This window comes from Cyprinus carpio, unplaced genomic scaffold, assembly GCF_018340385.1.
Source record: "Cyprinus carpio isolate SPL01 unplaced genomic scaffold, ASM1834038v1 S000006739, whole genome shotgun sequence".
Taxonomy (NCBI): Eukaryota; Metazoa; Chordata; class Actinopteri; order Cypriniformes; family Cyprinidae; genus Cyprinus; species Cyprinus carpio.
The window spans coordinates 226,323-241,248 of NW_024879338.1; the positions used below are offsets into that span (position 1 = coordinate 226,323).

Consider the following 14,926-nt stretch of genomic DNA (forward strand, 5'->3'; position numbering starts at 1 on the left):
CCATCTCACTAATATTACAGTTTGTCACACTGACTTTGTCTGGTAATCATGCGGAGGAGATTAAATTTCACCTTATTCACTCACCCACTGCCCCAGTGGTGTTGGGTCACACCTGGTTGGTTAAACATAACCCTCATATTGATTGGGCCCGTGGTTCTATTTTGGCTTGGAGCCCTTATTGTTTAGCTCAGTGTTTGGGTGCTGCATTTTCCCCAGTCTTGTCTCATTCTGTGTTGCAGGAGGAGCTGGTTAACCTGGCGGATGTACCGGAGGCTTACCATGATTTGAGAGTGGTTTTCAGTAAGTCCCAAGCTTCATCTCTACCTCTGCACCGCCCGTACGAATGTGCGATTGACCTGTTGCCTGGCACTTCTCCACCTAAGGGGCGTCTTTACTCTCTGTCGGGTCCAGAGAGGGAGGCCATGGAGAGGTATATACATGATTCTCTGGTAGCAGGCATTATCTGTCCCTCTTCCTCTCCAGCCGGGGCGGGGTTCTTCTTCGTGGAGAAGAGGGTCGAATGGAAGACCGCCTTTAACACCCATACGGGGCATTTTGAGTATTTAGTTATGCCGTTTGGGCTTTCCAACTCCCCGGCGGTCTTTCAGGCACTCGCCAACGACGTGCTCCATGACATGGTCGATCGGTTTGTTTTTGTTTACATCGACGACATCCTGATCTTCTCCCAGAATGAGCGCGATCATGTCCAGCACCATCGCCCTGGCTCTAAGAATGGTAAACCTGAAGCGCTGTCGCGGGTTTTTGAGGCTGAGGCTAGACCCACCCTCCCTGTGGCCATTTTGCATCCCGAACAGGTTGTGGCTGCGGTCGCCTGGGGGTGGAGTTCAAGGTCCGCACGGCACTGCGCGACGCTTCTGTTCCCACTGGATGCCCAGAGGGTCTGCTCTTCGTACCCGAATCAGTCCGAACTAGCGTACTACAGTGGGGCCACTCTTCTAGTCTAGCTTGCCACCCTGGAGTGACTCGTACTTGTAGGTTAATCAAGCAACGGTTTTGGTGGCCGTCCGTGGCGCAGGATGGTCCACGGTTTGTGTCGGCCTGTCCTATTTGTGCTACGGGTAAGGGATCCAATCGACCCCCAGCAGGGCTACTCCAGCCGTTGTCTGTCCCTTCGCGGCCCTGGTCACACTTCGTTACTGGCTTGTCTCTGTCTAGTGGCAGGACGGTAGTTCTCACTGTGGTGGCCAGGTTCTCAAAGGCGGTCCATTTTATTCCCCTCCCCAAATTGCCCTCAGCGAGGGAGACAGTGGCTATTGTCTTAGATCACGTTTTCACAGTCTGTCTGTGAGGAGCCACAGACCAATGGTCAGGCCGAGCGTGCCAACCAGGATTTGAAGAGAGTTCTGCGCTGTGTGGCATCTGCTGAACCGTCATCTTGGAGTTCCAGGTTGACCATGGTAGAGTATGCGTATAACTCCCTCCTGGTCTCATCACGAGCTGATTCTTCCCCACCTGTCGCTTGTCCCCAGCTCTTATATGTCTCTGTCTCTCTGTCTGTCGTCGTGAGTCGATTGTTTAAGGGTCCTAAAGAGTGCTTAAGGACAATATCTACTTCTCCTTACACCATCCTTCAGCAGAGTAAGTCAATTCATTCAGCACACACACACCAGGTCCGAGTCATCATGTGGTTGACATATCCCACAAGGACACTGATAACACCATGCAGCCACAACAAGCACTGCTGATGGACACTATCCCGGCTGAGCCCTGCCCACAGAGCTCCTCACAGACAGACTGTGATGTATCAAAACAGATACAAGACTCAGCACCCAAGGATGACTTTCTGGAAAACAACTAGGGAAGCCAGGGAAGCCAGGACAACATATCACAGTCCCCGGAAACACCAGAGACACAGCCCCTCTCACCAGACACATTATCCCTCTCTCCAGCATCTCCACTTCTGTGCTTCTCACAGAAAATGGAGGAATTGGTGTATGCTGGGACTAAACTCTCTCACTCATTCACTGCAAGCCCGCAAATATCACCAAAAAACGGCGGTCCCCGCAACCACCAAAGCCTGTGGGCCCTGCTCCTGTGAGAGCTCTCCGACCGCTGCCACAACGCCAGGGCCCAAACCCTCCATCTGCTGTAGGGGAACCAAAAACAACTGATAGCAGCTCTCAGTGATATGTGTCGGGTCCCCGCTATAATAGCAGCAACATTCACAAATGTTTACAGAACAAGCGGGAACCCAGTGTGCCTGTAGTTTTCTCTATTTCAGTTTTATCACGTGATAGAAAGTCTAAGGCCTTTTCAAGCTCAAGGGCAAACTCATCTAATCTGCGGCCTATAATGCATCAAACTAAGATTGATGTAAAGACACAAAGTGCAATGCAAGCAAATGTCATTTGGTCAGTACTTGTCTTTTGAATATCTAGGGATTGTGCTGAAAGGTGCTTCACGCATTCTGTTTATCATTATTTACAGGCCTCCAAAATACTCTCCAGCCTTTGTTGAAGAGGTCACAGAAATGCTATCAATGATTTCCTCAGAGTTTGACTGTTTTGCTATTGCAGGGGATTTTAATATTCACATAGATAATGCAGAAAACAAAATTACAAAAGAAATGATAATGGGTTCTAAACACTTTTGACCTGATTCAGCATGTGCATGGACCCACACACAAAGGTGGACACACTCTAGATTTAATCATCAGTAGGGGTCTAAACAGTTCATCCATTGTTATTAAGGACGTAGCACTATCTGATCACTTCTGTATTTTCTATGATATATTGATCTCTGCTACCACTGAATCTAGATCTGTCTCTGTCAGAAGGAGATGCATTAACGAGAGCACTAGTGTGCGGTTTATGGAGGCGATATCTCAAACACCAAGCATTTCTGCAGACTCTGTTGATATTCTCCTTGATTCCTTTAACTCAAAAGTTAAGAATGTTATTGATGATATTGCTCCAATAATAGTCAGTAAGAAAACAAACAGACAGAAATCAGTTTGGAGAAGATCAACAGCAGTTCAGACTATAAAAAGACAATGCAGAAAAGCCGAGCGGATGTGGCGGAAGACGAAACTTGAAACGCCCATCTCGACTGTCATAGCCGTAGTCTACAGACCTCCTAAGACTGCTGAACACTTTTTAACTGAATTAGCTGATTTTCGGTCTATGTTGTGTCTTAAGTTTGAAAGAGCTTTTATCCTAGGGGACTTTAACATCCACATGGACAAAAAAGACTCTGTAATGACTAAGGACCTTGTGTCTTTATTGGAATGTTTTGATTTGAAGCAACATGTGGATTGCTCCACACATATTAAGGGGCACACCTTAGATCTGATTATCTCTCATGGATCATTCTTATCGCAGTTTTCTGTCACAGATTTAGGATTGTCTGACCATTTTGCTATTCTTTTTAGTATGGAACTGTCACATACTAACATTTACCCTTTCCGTACTGTAAATTATCGCAATTGGAAATCCATTGATCTCCATGACTTCTCTGCTTTTACTGAATCCTCCTTAAGTGGCCTTTCTTTATCAGACCCTCTGGAGGTCAACATCTCTCTGTTAAATACTGTTCTTTTGTCTGGTTTGGACTTATTTGCACCAATGAAATCCCAGTCTGTGGCCTTTGTACGATCTGCTCCCTGGTATAACGGTGAGCTGCGCTCTAGGAAGGCAGCGGGTCGTAAGCTGGAGCGCAAGTGCCGTACCTCTGGCCTGAATGTTCATTATCAAGCTTGGAAAGACCACTTGAATATAAGGCAGAGATTGTATCTGTCAGATCTCAGTATTTCTCTCAGATAATTGATAATAATCAAAATAACCCCAAAAAAATGTTTTATACCATTAACAAACTGTTCAAAGGTAACAGCTCCTCCAATGTACCTGCCTCAGATCAGCTTTGTAATGGATTTCTTGATCATTTTAGTTCCAAAATCGCTAATGCACACAAATCCATTACATCTGTTGCGTCTGCTTCTGCTCCTAGTATCCCTAATTTTTCTGGCACTTTTTTCTCAAATTTTAGCTTACTTGATCCTGTCTCTCTGGGTAATGTGGTTTCACAAATGAAAGTTGCCACTTCCATAGTTGATCCAATACCCACCTGCCTGTTTAAATCATGTTTTGCATCACTATGCCCAGTCGTCTTAAGTCTAATAAATGACTCACTGAACACGGGTTCTGTACCTGCTGCACTCAAAATTGCTGCTGTAACACCTGTACCAAAAAAGCCCAACGTAGACTGGGTAAACATCAATAATTTTCGTCCCATCTCCAATTTGCTTTTTTGGCTAAAGTACTTGAGTGAATTGTAGCCTCTCAGTTAAATACTCATCTTACTTTGCACAATCTTTTTGAGCCCCTCCAATCTGGCTTACGCAAACTGCATAGTACTGAAACAGCATTGGTTAAAGTCACCAATGATTTGTTAATTGCTGCTGGCTCTTTGTCAATCCTGATTTTACTTAATCTCAGCGCAGCTTTTGACACTGTAGACCATTCTCTTTTACTCTCTCGATTGGAAAAAGTTTTTGGTGTTACTGACACTGCTTTAAATTGGTTCAAGTCTTATCTATTAGATCGTAGGCAGTTTGTGTCCCTGGGTGGTTGCAGGTCCAATATTGGCTCAGTGCAGTTTGGTGTTCCACAGGGTTCAGTTTTGAGTCCCTTACTTTTTAGTATGTAAATTTTTCCCCTTGGGCTGTTTCTAAGATCCCTTGGTCTTAAAGGGTTAGTTCAGCCAAAAATGAAAATTATGTCATTAATGACTCACCCTCATGTCGTTCCAAACCCGTAAGACCTCCATTCATCTTCGGAACACAGTTTAAGACATTTTAGATTTAGTCCGAGAGATTTCGGTCCCTCCATTGAAAATGTATGTACGGTATACTGTCCATGTCCAGAAAGGTAATAAAAACATCATCAAAGTAGTCCATGTGACATCAGAGGGTCCGTTAGAATTTATTGAAGCATCGAAAATACATTTTGCATCATTTTCTTCTCTTCCGGGTCTGTTGTGAGCGTGTTCACAACACTGCAGTGACGCCGCTGACATGTTTTCTTTGTTATTGGGCGCACCAGAGAACACGTCAGCAGCATCATACGTCAACAGTCACAGCAGTCACGTTCACAACAGACCCGGAAGAGAAGACAATGATGAATAAAGTCGTAATTTTTGTTATTTTTGGAGCAAAATGTATTTTCGATGCTTCAATAAATTCTAACAGACCCTCTGATGTCACATGGACTACTTTGATGATGTTTTTATTATCTTTCTGGACATGGACAGTATACCGTAAATACATTTTCATTGGAGGGACAGAAAGCTCTCGGACTAAATCTAAAATATCTTAAACTGTGTTCCGAAGATGAACAGAGGTCTCACGGGTTTGGAACGACATGAGGGTGAGTCATTAATGACATAATTTTCATTTTTGGCTGAACTTACCCTTTAAGTTTCTTTTTTACGCAGATGACACTTAGATTTATATTCACTCAAAACCTGGTGATAATTCGGCTGTTGCCTTTCTTGAACATTGCATATTGGAGGTAAAAATATGGATGTCTCAAAATTTTCTTTGTGTCAACAGTGACAAGACTGAGGTTATTCTGATTGGTTCACCCCATCAAATACATAAAGCTAATATTTTAAACTTAAAGATGGATGAGTCTATTATGGAGTTTCAAGCAAAATTAAAAAATCTGGGGGTGATTTTTGATTCAAACTTAACTTTTGATCCTCATGTTCAGAACATGGTTAAAGTATCATTTTTTCACCTTAGAAACATTGCAAGACTGCGTCCCATGTTGTCTTTTTCAGTGGCTGAAAAACTGATCAATACGTTTGTCTTTTCTCGAATAGACTACTGTAATGCTTTACTTGTGGGGGTCTCGAAATCTACTTTAGGCAGATTGCAGTAGGTTCAAAACGCAGCTGCCAGAGTCCTGACAAGTTCCAGGACAAGTGAGCACATCTCTCCAGTCTTGGAGTCCTTGCACTGGCTTCCGGTCAGGTTTCGCGATGATTTTAAAATTCTTATGCTTACCTACAAGGCCCTGCATGGTTTAGCTCCAGAATATCTGACTGAACTTTTAACTGTCTACACCCCAATGCGTAATCTTCTTTCTTTGGATTCTGGCTTTTTAACTATTCCTGTAACTCGTTAACGCTCTATGGGTGACCGGGCCTTCTCATCTGTGGCACCTAAACTCTGGAACTCTCTTCCTACTGAAATTAGACAAGCTGAATCCCTTAGTATTTTTTAAATTTTCTCTTAAAACATATTTTTTTCCAGTTAGCATATATGTGATATGTTTCTCTGATTGTCAATCTCAATGTATTTTTTTTTTCTTTCTGTATGCCTTGGTAAAGTGCTTTGAGATGTAACTTTTAAAGGCGCTATAGAAAATAAAGTTTATTATATTATTATTATTATTATTAACTTAAACAACACTCGTACTCTTTTTGCCACTGTTGAGAGACTGACAAACCCCCCAAGTCAGATTCCCAGTGAAATGCTTTCAGTTAGCAAATGCAATGAGTTTGCTTCCTTCTTTTCTGAGAAGATCATTAATATCAGGAAGGCGATTAGCATATCCTCAAGTAATGCAAAGGTCAGACAGATCTGGACACAATATCAAAAAGATACTATGTCTATTTTTGAAGCAATTGATAGCAAAATTTTGGAAGAAATAGTGCAGCACCTAAAATCGTCAACCTAAAATCTTGACACACTTCCCACATCTTTTTTCAAAAGTGTGCTTAACTGTTTAGAAGCAGATCTCTTAGAAATGGTGAACGCCTCACTTCTTTCTGGTACATTTCCAAACTCCCTGAAAACTGCAGTTGTAAAGCCCCTCCTGAAAAAGAGCAATCTTGATAACACCATTTTGAGCAATTATAGACCAATATCTAATGTTCCTTGTATAGGCAAAATTATTGAAAAGGTAGTTTTTAATCAGCTAAACAAATACTTAAACTCAAATGGATACCTGGACAATTTTCAATCTGGTTTCCGACTGCATCACAGCACAGAGACAGCGCTCATTAAGATAATAAATGATATTCGCTTAAATTCTGACTCTGGCAAATTATCAGTGCTGGTATTGCTAGATCTCAGTGCTGCGTTTGACACTGTCGATCATAACATACTGCTAGAGAGACTGGAAAACTGGGTCAGGCTTTCTGGGATGGTACTCAAATGGTTCAGGTCATACTTAGATGGGAGAGGTTATTATGTGAGTCTAGGAGAGCATAAGTCTAAGTGGACGTCCATGACATGCGGAGTCCCACCAGGCTCAATTCTTGCACCGCTCTTGTTTAGCCTGTATATGCTCCCACTAAGTCAGATAATGAGAAAGAACCAAATTGCCTATCACAGCTATGCCGATGATACACAGATTTACCTAGCCTTATCGCCAAACGACTACAGCCCCATTGACTCCCTCGGCCAATGTATTGATGAAATTAATAGTTGGATGTGCCAGAACTTTCTTCAGTTAAACAAGGAAAAAACTGAAGTTATTGCATTTGGAAACAAAGATGAAGTTTTCAAGGTGAATGCATACCTTGACTCAAGGGGACAAACAACTAAAAAAAATCAAGTCAGGAATCTTGGTGTGATTCTGGAGACAGACCTTAGTTTCAGTAGTCATGTCAAAGCAGTAACTAAATCAGCATACTATCATCTAAAAAACATTGCAAGAATTAGATGTTTTGTTTCCCGTCAAGACTTAGAGAAACTTGTGCATGCCTTTATCACCAGCAGGGTGGACTACTGTAATGGTCTCCTCACCGGCCTTCCCAAAAAAGACCATTAGACAGCTGCAGCTCATCCAGAACGCTGCTGCCAGGATTCTGACTAGAACCAGAAAATCTGAGCATATCATACCAGTCCTCAGGTCCTTACACTGGCTTCCAGTTACATTTAGGATTGATTTTAAAGCACTTTTACTTGTTTATAAATCACTCAATGGCCTAGGACATAAATAAATTACAGATATGATCACTGAACATAAACTTAACAGACCACTCAGATTATTAGGATCGAGTCAGTTAGAAAATACCAAGGGTTCACACAAAACAAAAGGAAGGGGAGTCTGCCTTTAGTTACTATGCCGCCCGCAGTTGGAAACAGCTTCCAGAAGAGATCAGATGTGCTAAAACATTAGTCACATTTAAATCTAGACTCAAAACTCATCTGTTTAGCTGTGCATTTGTTGAATGAGCACTGTGCGATGTCCGAATTGATTGCACTGTATTTTACATATTCACTGTATTCTATCTAAAATCATTTTCTATTTTTAACTGTTTTAAATTCATTTTAAATAAGTCAATTTTTAAATCATTCCCAATGTTTTAAAATTGCTTGTTTTATGTTTTTAAAATTGCTTGTTTTATTTTTGTTATTATTTTTCTTCATGATTTTTTTACCTTTTTATGTAAAGCACTTTGAATTACCATTGTGTACGAAATGTGCTATATAAATAAACTTGCCTTGCCTATTGTTTGGATCACTGTAAATAAAGCTGCACTTGGGTTCTCACAATGCTCGCCTTCAGTGGACTTGTTACATTAGTATGTTTTTAAGTCTTCTGAATTATGTGGACAAAGGCAGTGTCCTCATAAACCACTTTCACACTGTAATACCTCTGTCATACCCATGTCATTATACAAATTTGGGTCCCCATAAACCATCCAAACCAGTGCACACACACACACCCAAATCACCAAAACATGGATTGTGCGTTAGAAGCTAATTGGGAAAATGCATTCTTGGAGAGTGCATTCTCACAGTTCTACACACACACACACACACACACACACGTGCGCGCACACACAAGTATTAATTTATTCATTCATTCTCATTCTGTTAAGCTCCATCCTGATTTTAGATGAATTTGAATGCAACATCTCATCCCATAATAACTTATTTTGTGCTGCCTGTTCTTAGTAAAGCATGGTTTAATAAGGTTAACATAACATCATAATATTGTCTGTAGGTGGAGTACGCTGACTACAATATATGAAGGTGGCACTTAAAGAATGAAAGCTCTAACAGAAGAAAAAAACTATTGTTGATACGTTTTATTTATTTACTTAAATTCAAGGTTTAATAATAAAAGTTAAACTCAGTAAACAGCATTTGAGGCATAATGTAGATTTATAAAAAAAAAGTCATGTCTATTGTATTCTTTAAAAAAAAAATTATATATATATATATATATATATATATATATATATATATATATATATATATATATATATATATTATGTTATGGTGAGTGACTTACAATAAATAAGGCCAATTTGTAAATGATAAAATACTATTTCACACAAGACATAAACAATATGCATGTTAGGATTATTTAAGGTAATATTTTTTGCGTAAATCATTCATAAATTTATGTTTAGATAAAATGTTTCTTTGAACTGAAATTTTCAATTTATGTGATGGTATGTAAGGAGTTTGATAGACCTGACAGAGATTTATCTGAAAACCAGCCAATATTATTTGATTGAAAACAGTTGCTAATTGTTCTTAACCTGCATCAAAGCCTGCATCTTAACCTGCATCAAAGCTGTTTATTCTTGTTTCAACAAGTAGTACATTTGTTCAGTATTTAAAAGTAAAGTTTTCTTTTTTTTTTTAGGTTGCTCTTCCCATGATGGCTTTTTTAGTGTTTCTTTCTGGGTGTAAAATAATGATGTAGCACTTTGGAGCAAATATGGCAACCAGTAATCCAAAACTGGAAGCCAGGATGGCAAATATCTCTACAGCCACTGCATATTTCCCTGGTGAACTCAGATATGCTGGAACAAATCCAATCCACACAGCACAGAAGATCAGCATGCTAAAAGTGATGAACTTTGCTTCATTAAAATTATCTGGAAGATTTCTCGCAAGGAAGGCTAAAAGGAAACTTACTGCTGCTAAAAGGCCAATATAGCCAAGTAGCATGGAAAACCCAGCCACGGAGCCTATAGTACATTCATATACTATTTTAGAACTGATATACTGGTTATTTTTATGGGGTGCTGGAGATGCATTTGATAGCCAGACTGCACATATCACAACCTGGAGGGCTGTTAGGACCAGAACTGTGCATCTTTGTTGAGCTGCTCCAAACCATTTCATAGCACTTTTACCCTCTGGTCGAGATGACTTGAACACGGCTATTACTACCATAGTCTTCACCAGGATGCTGGAGATGCAGAGGACAAAGCTTATGCCAAACACAGCATGTCTTAACTGGCATGTCCACAACTGAGGCCGGCCAATGAAAAGCAGCACACACAGAAAACACAGTTTGAGTGACAACAGCAGCAGAAAGCTGAGCTCTGAATTGTTAGCTCGCACAACTGGAGTATGGCGGTGATGTGCAAAGATGACAACCACTGCAGAACAGATACAGGTGCCGAGCAAGGAAGCAGTGCTCAAGGAAATGCCCAGAGGTTCCTCATAGGATAGGAACTCCACTTCTTTTGGCACACACTCATCCTTTTTTGGGTTGGACCAGAACTCATCTGGACACACTGTGCACTCAATGGAATCTATGTATATGAAAATTTAAGAGAGAGAAGATAAAAGGCATAATTTTGAACTGTGATTAAATAATAATACTGTTTTTATTGTTGTAATTTTGCTGGCATGACTCTCTTCACCTGAAATATTGGAAATTTCTCCATCTGCACATGGCAGGCAGTCAAAACAGCAAACAGGAAGGCCCTTTCTTCTGGCTCGCCTGGTGCCTGTGGGGCAGCTCTCACTGCACACAGACTGCTGAGGCTGAAGGACACATAAAACAAACACACACACACACAGACATGCACACACACACAAACAATATAAAGTATATATGTATAATTACCAAAAAGTATAATTCCTTCTGCAAAAATTACACACATAATATGATGTCATAGGGGGGTTCTGTTTCAATAGTTTAAAAGATTGAAAAATACTTACTTTACTTGTCTCTATGTTCCAGTATATTGCATCCTCCTCCAATGTGAGCACCTTCCCTCTTGCTGCCCCTTCATCTACCACACCAACTGTTCGAGCAACTACTGATCCATCAGAGCTCGGCTGCCAGTTCAGCACATCGTAGATAGCCAGAGCGTCTCCATTCTTATCAAACGACACATGATCCCCAAAGCCTGTGGTGAAGTTCACTTTCTGTAGGTAGTGAACCAGCTGTACAGTTGTAGACAGAACATATCCATCTTAATGATTTGTATGAATATATTTTGTTTTGTTTTACATTTAGCTATCCTCTAAAATTTGAAATAAACGGTATAACTGACAAGCTGTGCTTCTGTCCACAGAAGTCTTACCTGCCAGGGATTGAGGTTGGTTATATCGCCACATCTGTTCCCACTGAATGGCCCACTACCCTCCTCACACTGCATAAGGCCATGAAGCGCATGTGCCAGGGCATAAACTGCCTTATACACATTATATGAGGCCCTCAGCTCTGAAACATCACTGTATGCTGTTTCTGTGCTGCTTAAATCTTCCTGTCCTGTACACATTTTTTCTCCCTCTCTACCTCCAGTGTCAAAGCTGCACCCAAACATGTTTTCCCAGAAGATTCTCACCATATTATTTCTCAAATTACTGTCAGGACGGAGGTGTAGCAGAAATTCATGAAGTCCCTGAATCTCTCCTCGACGGATGGCAATGCCCAGAGTGCCTCCTAGAAAGGGCAGAAGACGCTGAGTGTGAAACACAGGTGAGGTGGCCCAAGCTTCACTTGCAATCCACTGCCTGCCTGTTACATTCTGCAATACCACCTCATCCATCAAAGGCAGCAGATAGGCTTCTGTGGAGAACATGACCACCACTCTTGCTGTAGAGGCCTGAATCCCTTGTACAATGCACTGGATGTCTACGTGGTTGTTATCAAGAGGCAAGATTTCAGAAAAAGAAACACAACCTCCAAACAACTGCACTTCCTTTTGGAAGGACTGAGCAGCATAGATGCCATAGTCATCATTGCTGTAGACAAGACCAACCCAAGTCCATCCAAAATGCCTCAAAATCTGAATCATAGCCCTCACCTGGAAGGCATCACTGGGGATTGTTCTGAAGAAAGAGGGGTACTTTTTCCTGTCACTCAAACAGGAGCAGGTGGCGTAGTAGCTAACCATAGGAGAGAAAAAAATGACAAAAATCGTTGTTATAGCAATTACTCTTAAATTAGCAGATGAAATGAAACATTTTGTGAAAGGTAATGGAATATTATATTTAACTCATCCTACCATTGGTATTCGAAACAGTCCCAGCACACTGGAGATTGCTATACAGTGAGTAGAGCCAGGATCCCCCACAATCCCAATTACTGGAGGAGGGCCAGTGCAGTTGAAATTTGAAACGGTCTCCTCTGTCCCACTAAGCAGGGCGGTTGCAGACCTGAATGCCAGTCCAAGCTTCACACAGTTGTCATACAGTTGATAACCGAGGGTGATGTTAGGCAACAGGTTAGGATTGTTATTGATCTCATTTATGGCATATACCATAGTTTGTGCCTGCTGGAAACTTGCCATATAGAATCTAGAAAAGGCAGCACAATATTTACATTTAGTTATCTTAAAGAATATCAGAATATCATCACAAAAAAAATTAAAATAAACATCCCATGATAAGATGATCTTGTGATCTCTCTCATCTCAACACATTTCAAACCCTTCATTTGACAATCAGCTCTAAAAAAAAAAAAAAAAAAACTGCATGTCTTTCAAACGTCCTTTCCTTTTTTTGCCATTCATTTAGCCCGGGCTCACCGCTCACAATGTGACTGTTCCGGTTCTCTTTTAAAGTTCAGTTCTGGGAACACTGTGATGAGATGAAATGCAAACAGGCCTCCAATGATAAGGTCTCCGTCTTGGTACATGCCCTTCAACTTGAAGCGTCCCTGGAGCTGACAGGAGCTTGACCTGGTGATTGAAGATGCAGAGATACAGGTAAAGGACAGATAAAAACATAAATATAGTGTGATCCACATCTCTATTACTTTCTCTCATACACCCACTTGACTCATTAATGTAGTCATAAGTCAGCACTGTTTTATAGAGCAGGTGGTGTCACATGGGCGTTAGGAAGGATGTCACTCTAGGTCTCACTTTCTCTGTTTCAGAATTTGCACAGTATAAATGCAAGACAGTTACCAATATTAAAGTTTAAAACTATTTGTTATTTTCTAGCAATAAACATTCTCTTTTTTAACAACAAAAAATTAAGAAGAAAATAAGTTTAAAAAGAAAAAAAAATAAATGAAATAAATGGTCACAATTAACAGAGAACTGGGACCATGTGCAAACCACCTTCTATGGTAGGCTTATTTTAATAATAGTAGTAGTTAATAATAGTTTAACAACTCTAACTTTTCAGTTCGCATAAAAAGGGACTGTGATTCTAATGCACAAAAAAGAGAGAGAGAAAAAAAGCTGGGTGGGGGAGACAAGCTCTGTAATTTCTCACTTTATCTGATAAACCAACCTTTACCTACTCAACATTCCTTACAAAAAAAAATAAAACAGAGTCGGCGTCAGAGCAGATCTACTGGAGGGGCATTGGATCATCGGCGGGGGGGCACTGTCGTTTGATAAATATTTTTTTTCACGCATTGGCAACATCATAGTAGCATGGAAATCCAGACCTAAATCTGAAAGATCTATATAGAATGACAATGAAAGATTTAGACTTGGGTTTTTATCTAAAAGATGAACAGAAGACAGCGCTGAAATTTGCTGTGTTGCCGACCGGATACGGCTCCAATGATCTATATACAATGACATGTTAGCTCCAATGATCTATCTATATAGAATGTCATTATATATATATATATATATATATATATATATATATATATATATATATATATATATATATATATATATATATATATATATATATATATATTACCTGTCTTGATTCCTAATACACAACAGATGACGATTATTAGGTTAAACGTTCAGAATACGATTCCATATAAGGTTAATATAGCCTAGTTCAGCACGTCAGCGAATGGACAGCACGTAGTAACCTATTCTCGCGTTCTACAAGTTCAGTAGCCTACATTTTTGGGAAACGCGCGAGGAATTGCGGATAACGGTTATAACCTTGCACGTAGAGGGCGCTTTTAAGAGCTAAGATAGGCTAGGCTACATCGATATCGGGAAAACCGGGCCCAGAACAGATAGCCCAAAATAACCAGTGGTTCCCAAACTTTTCCATTCCACGACCCACCTACACAAGTATAATCTATTTCACGACCCACCAAAATATTTGAGATAAAAAAAAAAAAAAATTGACATTACTTTAAGCCTAATCTTAATTAAAAGTTTGATTTAAGAAAAAATAACCATTTTATTTTAGTGTACAACTGTAAAATTTCACTATAATATTTAAGTTTTAATTTCTTTGTTTACAGATGTTAAAATATGATCCGTCCATAAAAACGTGAAACAGGCTCAGTGAACTGTAATCTGCGCTGCGGGTTGTTAAACTCATCGCGGGGTTCAGCGCAGAAAATGCATTCATGGCCCTTCCGTGTGTGCGTGTGTAAGGGAGAGCGGCGCACAATCCAACACTTTTTTTAGGAAAGCATAAGAAGTAAAGCAGAACTATCTACAACAGTTTGGAGATTGAAATAATTGTGAAATAGGTAAAAATAATACACAGATGCGTCTCATTTTAAATGAACACTAAAAAACGAGATGACAAATTTACTTCAGTCAGAAATTTGCTTTTGCAATGGTTAAATAAATGGTCAGCAATATCTTCAAAAGATTTTTGAACTTTTTTTTTCTCTATATAGAGATGATATGTCAAGGAAATATTTCAAAATTTTGTAAATGTTGTTATGTGGAAATGTTTAAATCTTGTAGTGTTACAATTAACCCTACGTTTATGCCCTGCATGTGAAATGCTTTTTACAGTCTGTTT

The 14,926-nt window shown here is 40.1% G+C and overlaps 1 protein-coding gene across 1 annotated transcript; it reads right to left on the minus strand.

Moving 5' to 3' along the window:
* Positions 1–9,587: 9,587 nt before the first annotated feature.
* On the minus strand, positions 9,588–13,095 carry LOC109078430 (extracellular calcium-sensing receptor). The gene is made up of 6 exons (XM_042755673.1): positions 12,763–13,095; positions 12,248–12,532; positions 11,314–12,133; positions 10,946–11,173; positions 10,645–10,768; positions 9,588–10,533 (listed from the first exon to the last, which is right to left on the minus strand). Exons 1-6 carry the CDS (start codon positions 12,981–12,983, stop codon positions 9,629–9,631), a joined length of 2,583 nt encoding a protein of 860 aa, XP_042611607.1. The 5' UTR covers positions 12,984–13,095; the 3' UTR covers positions 9,588–9,628.
* Positions 13,096–14,926: the final 1,831 nt, after the last annotated feature.

Bases quoted from the DNA above. Each gene is read 5' to 3' on its own strand.
- LOC109078430 (XM_042755673.1), bottom strand. From the start codon at position 12,983: ATGTGGATCACACTATATTTATGTTTTTATCTGTCCTTTACCTGTATC. The intron at 11,174-11,313 runs GTAAGACTTCTG...ACAACTGTACAG, and splicing joins CCAACCTCAATCCCTGGCAG to CTGGTTCACTACCTACAGAA. The intron at 10,534-10,644 runs GTGAAGAGAGTC...TCATATACATAG, and splicing joins AGAAATTTCCAATATTTCAG to ATTCCATTGAGTGCACAGTG.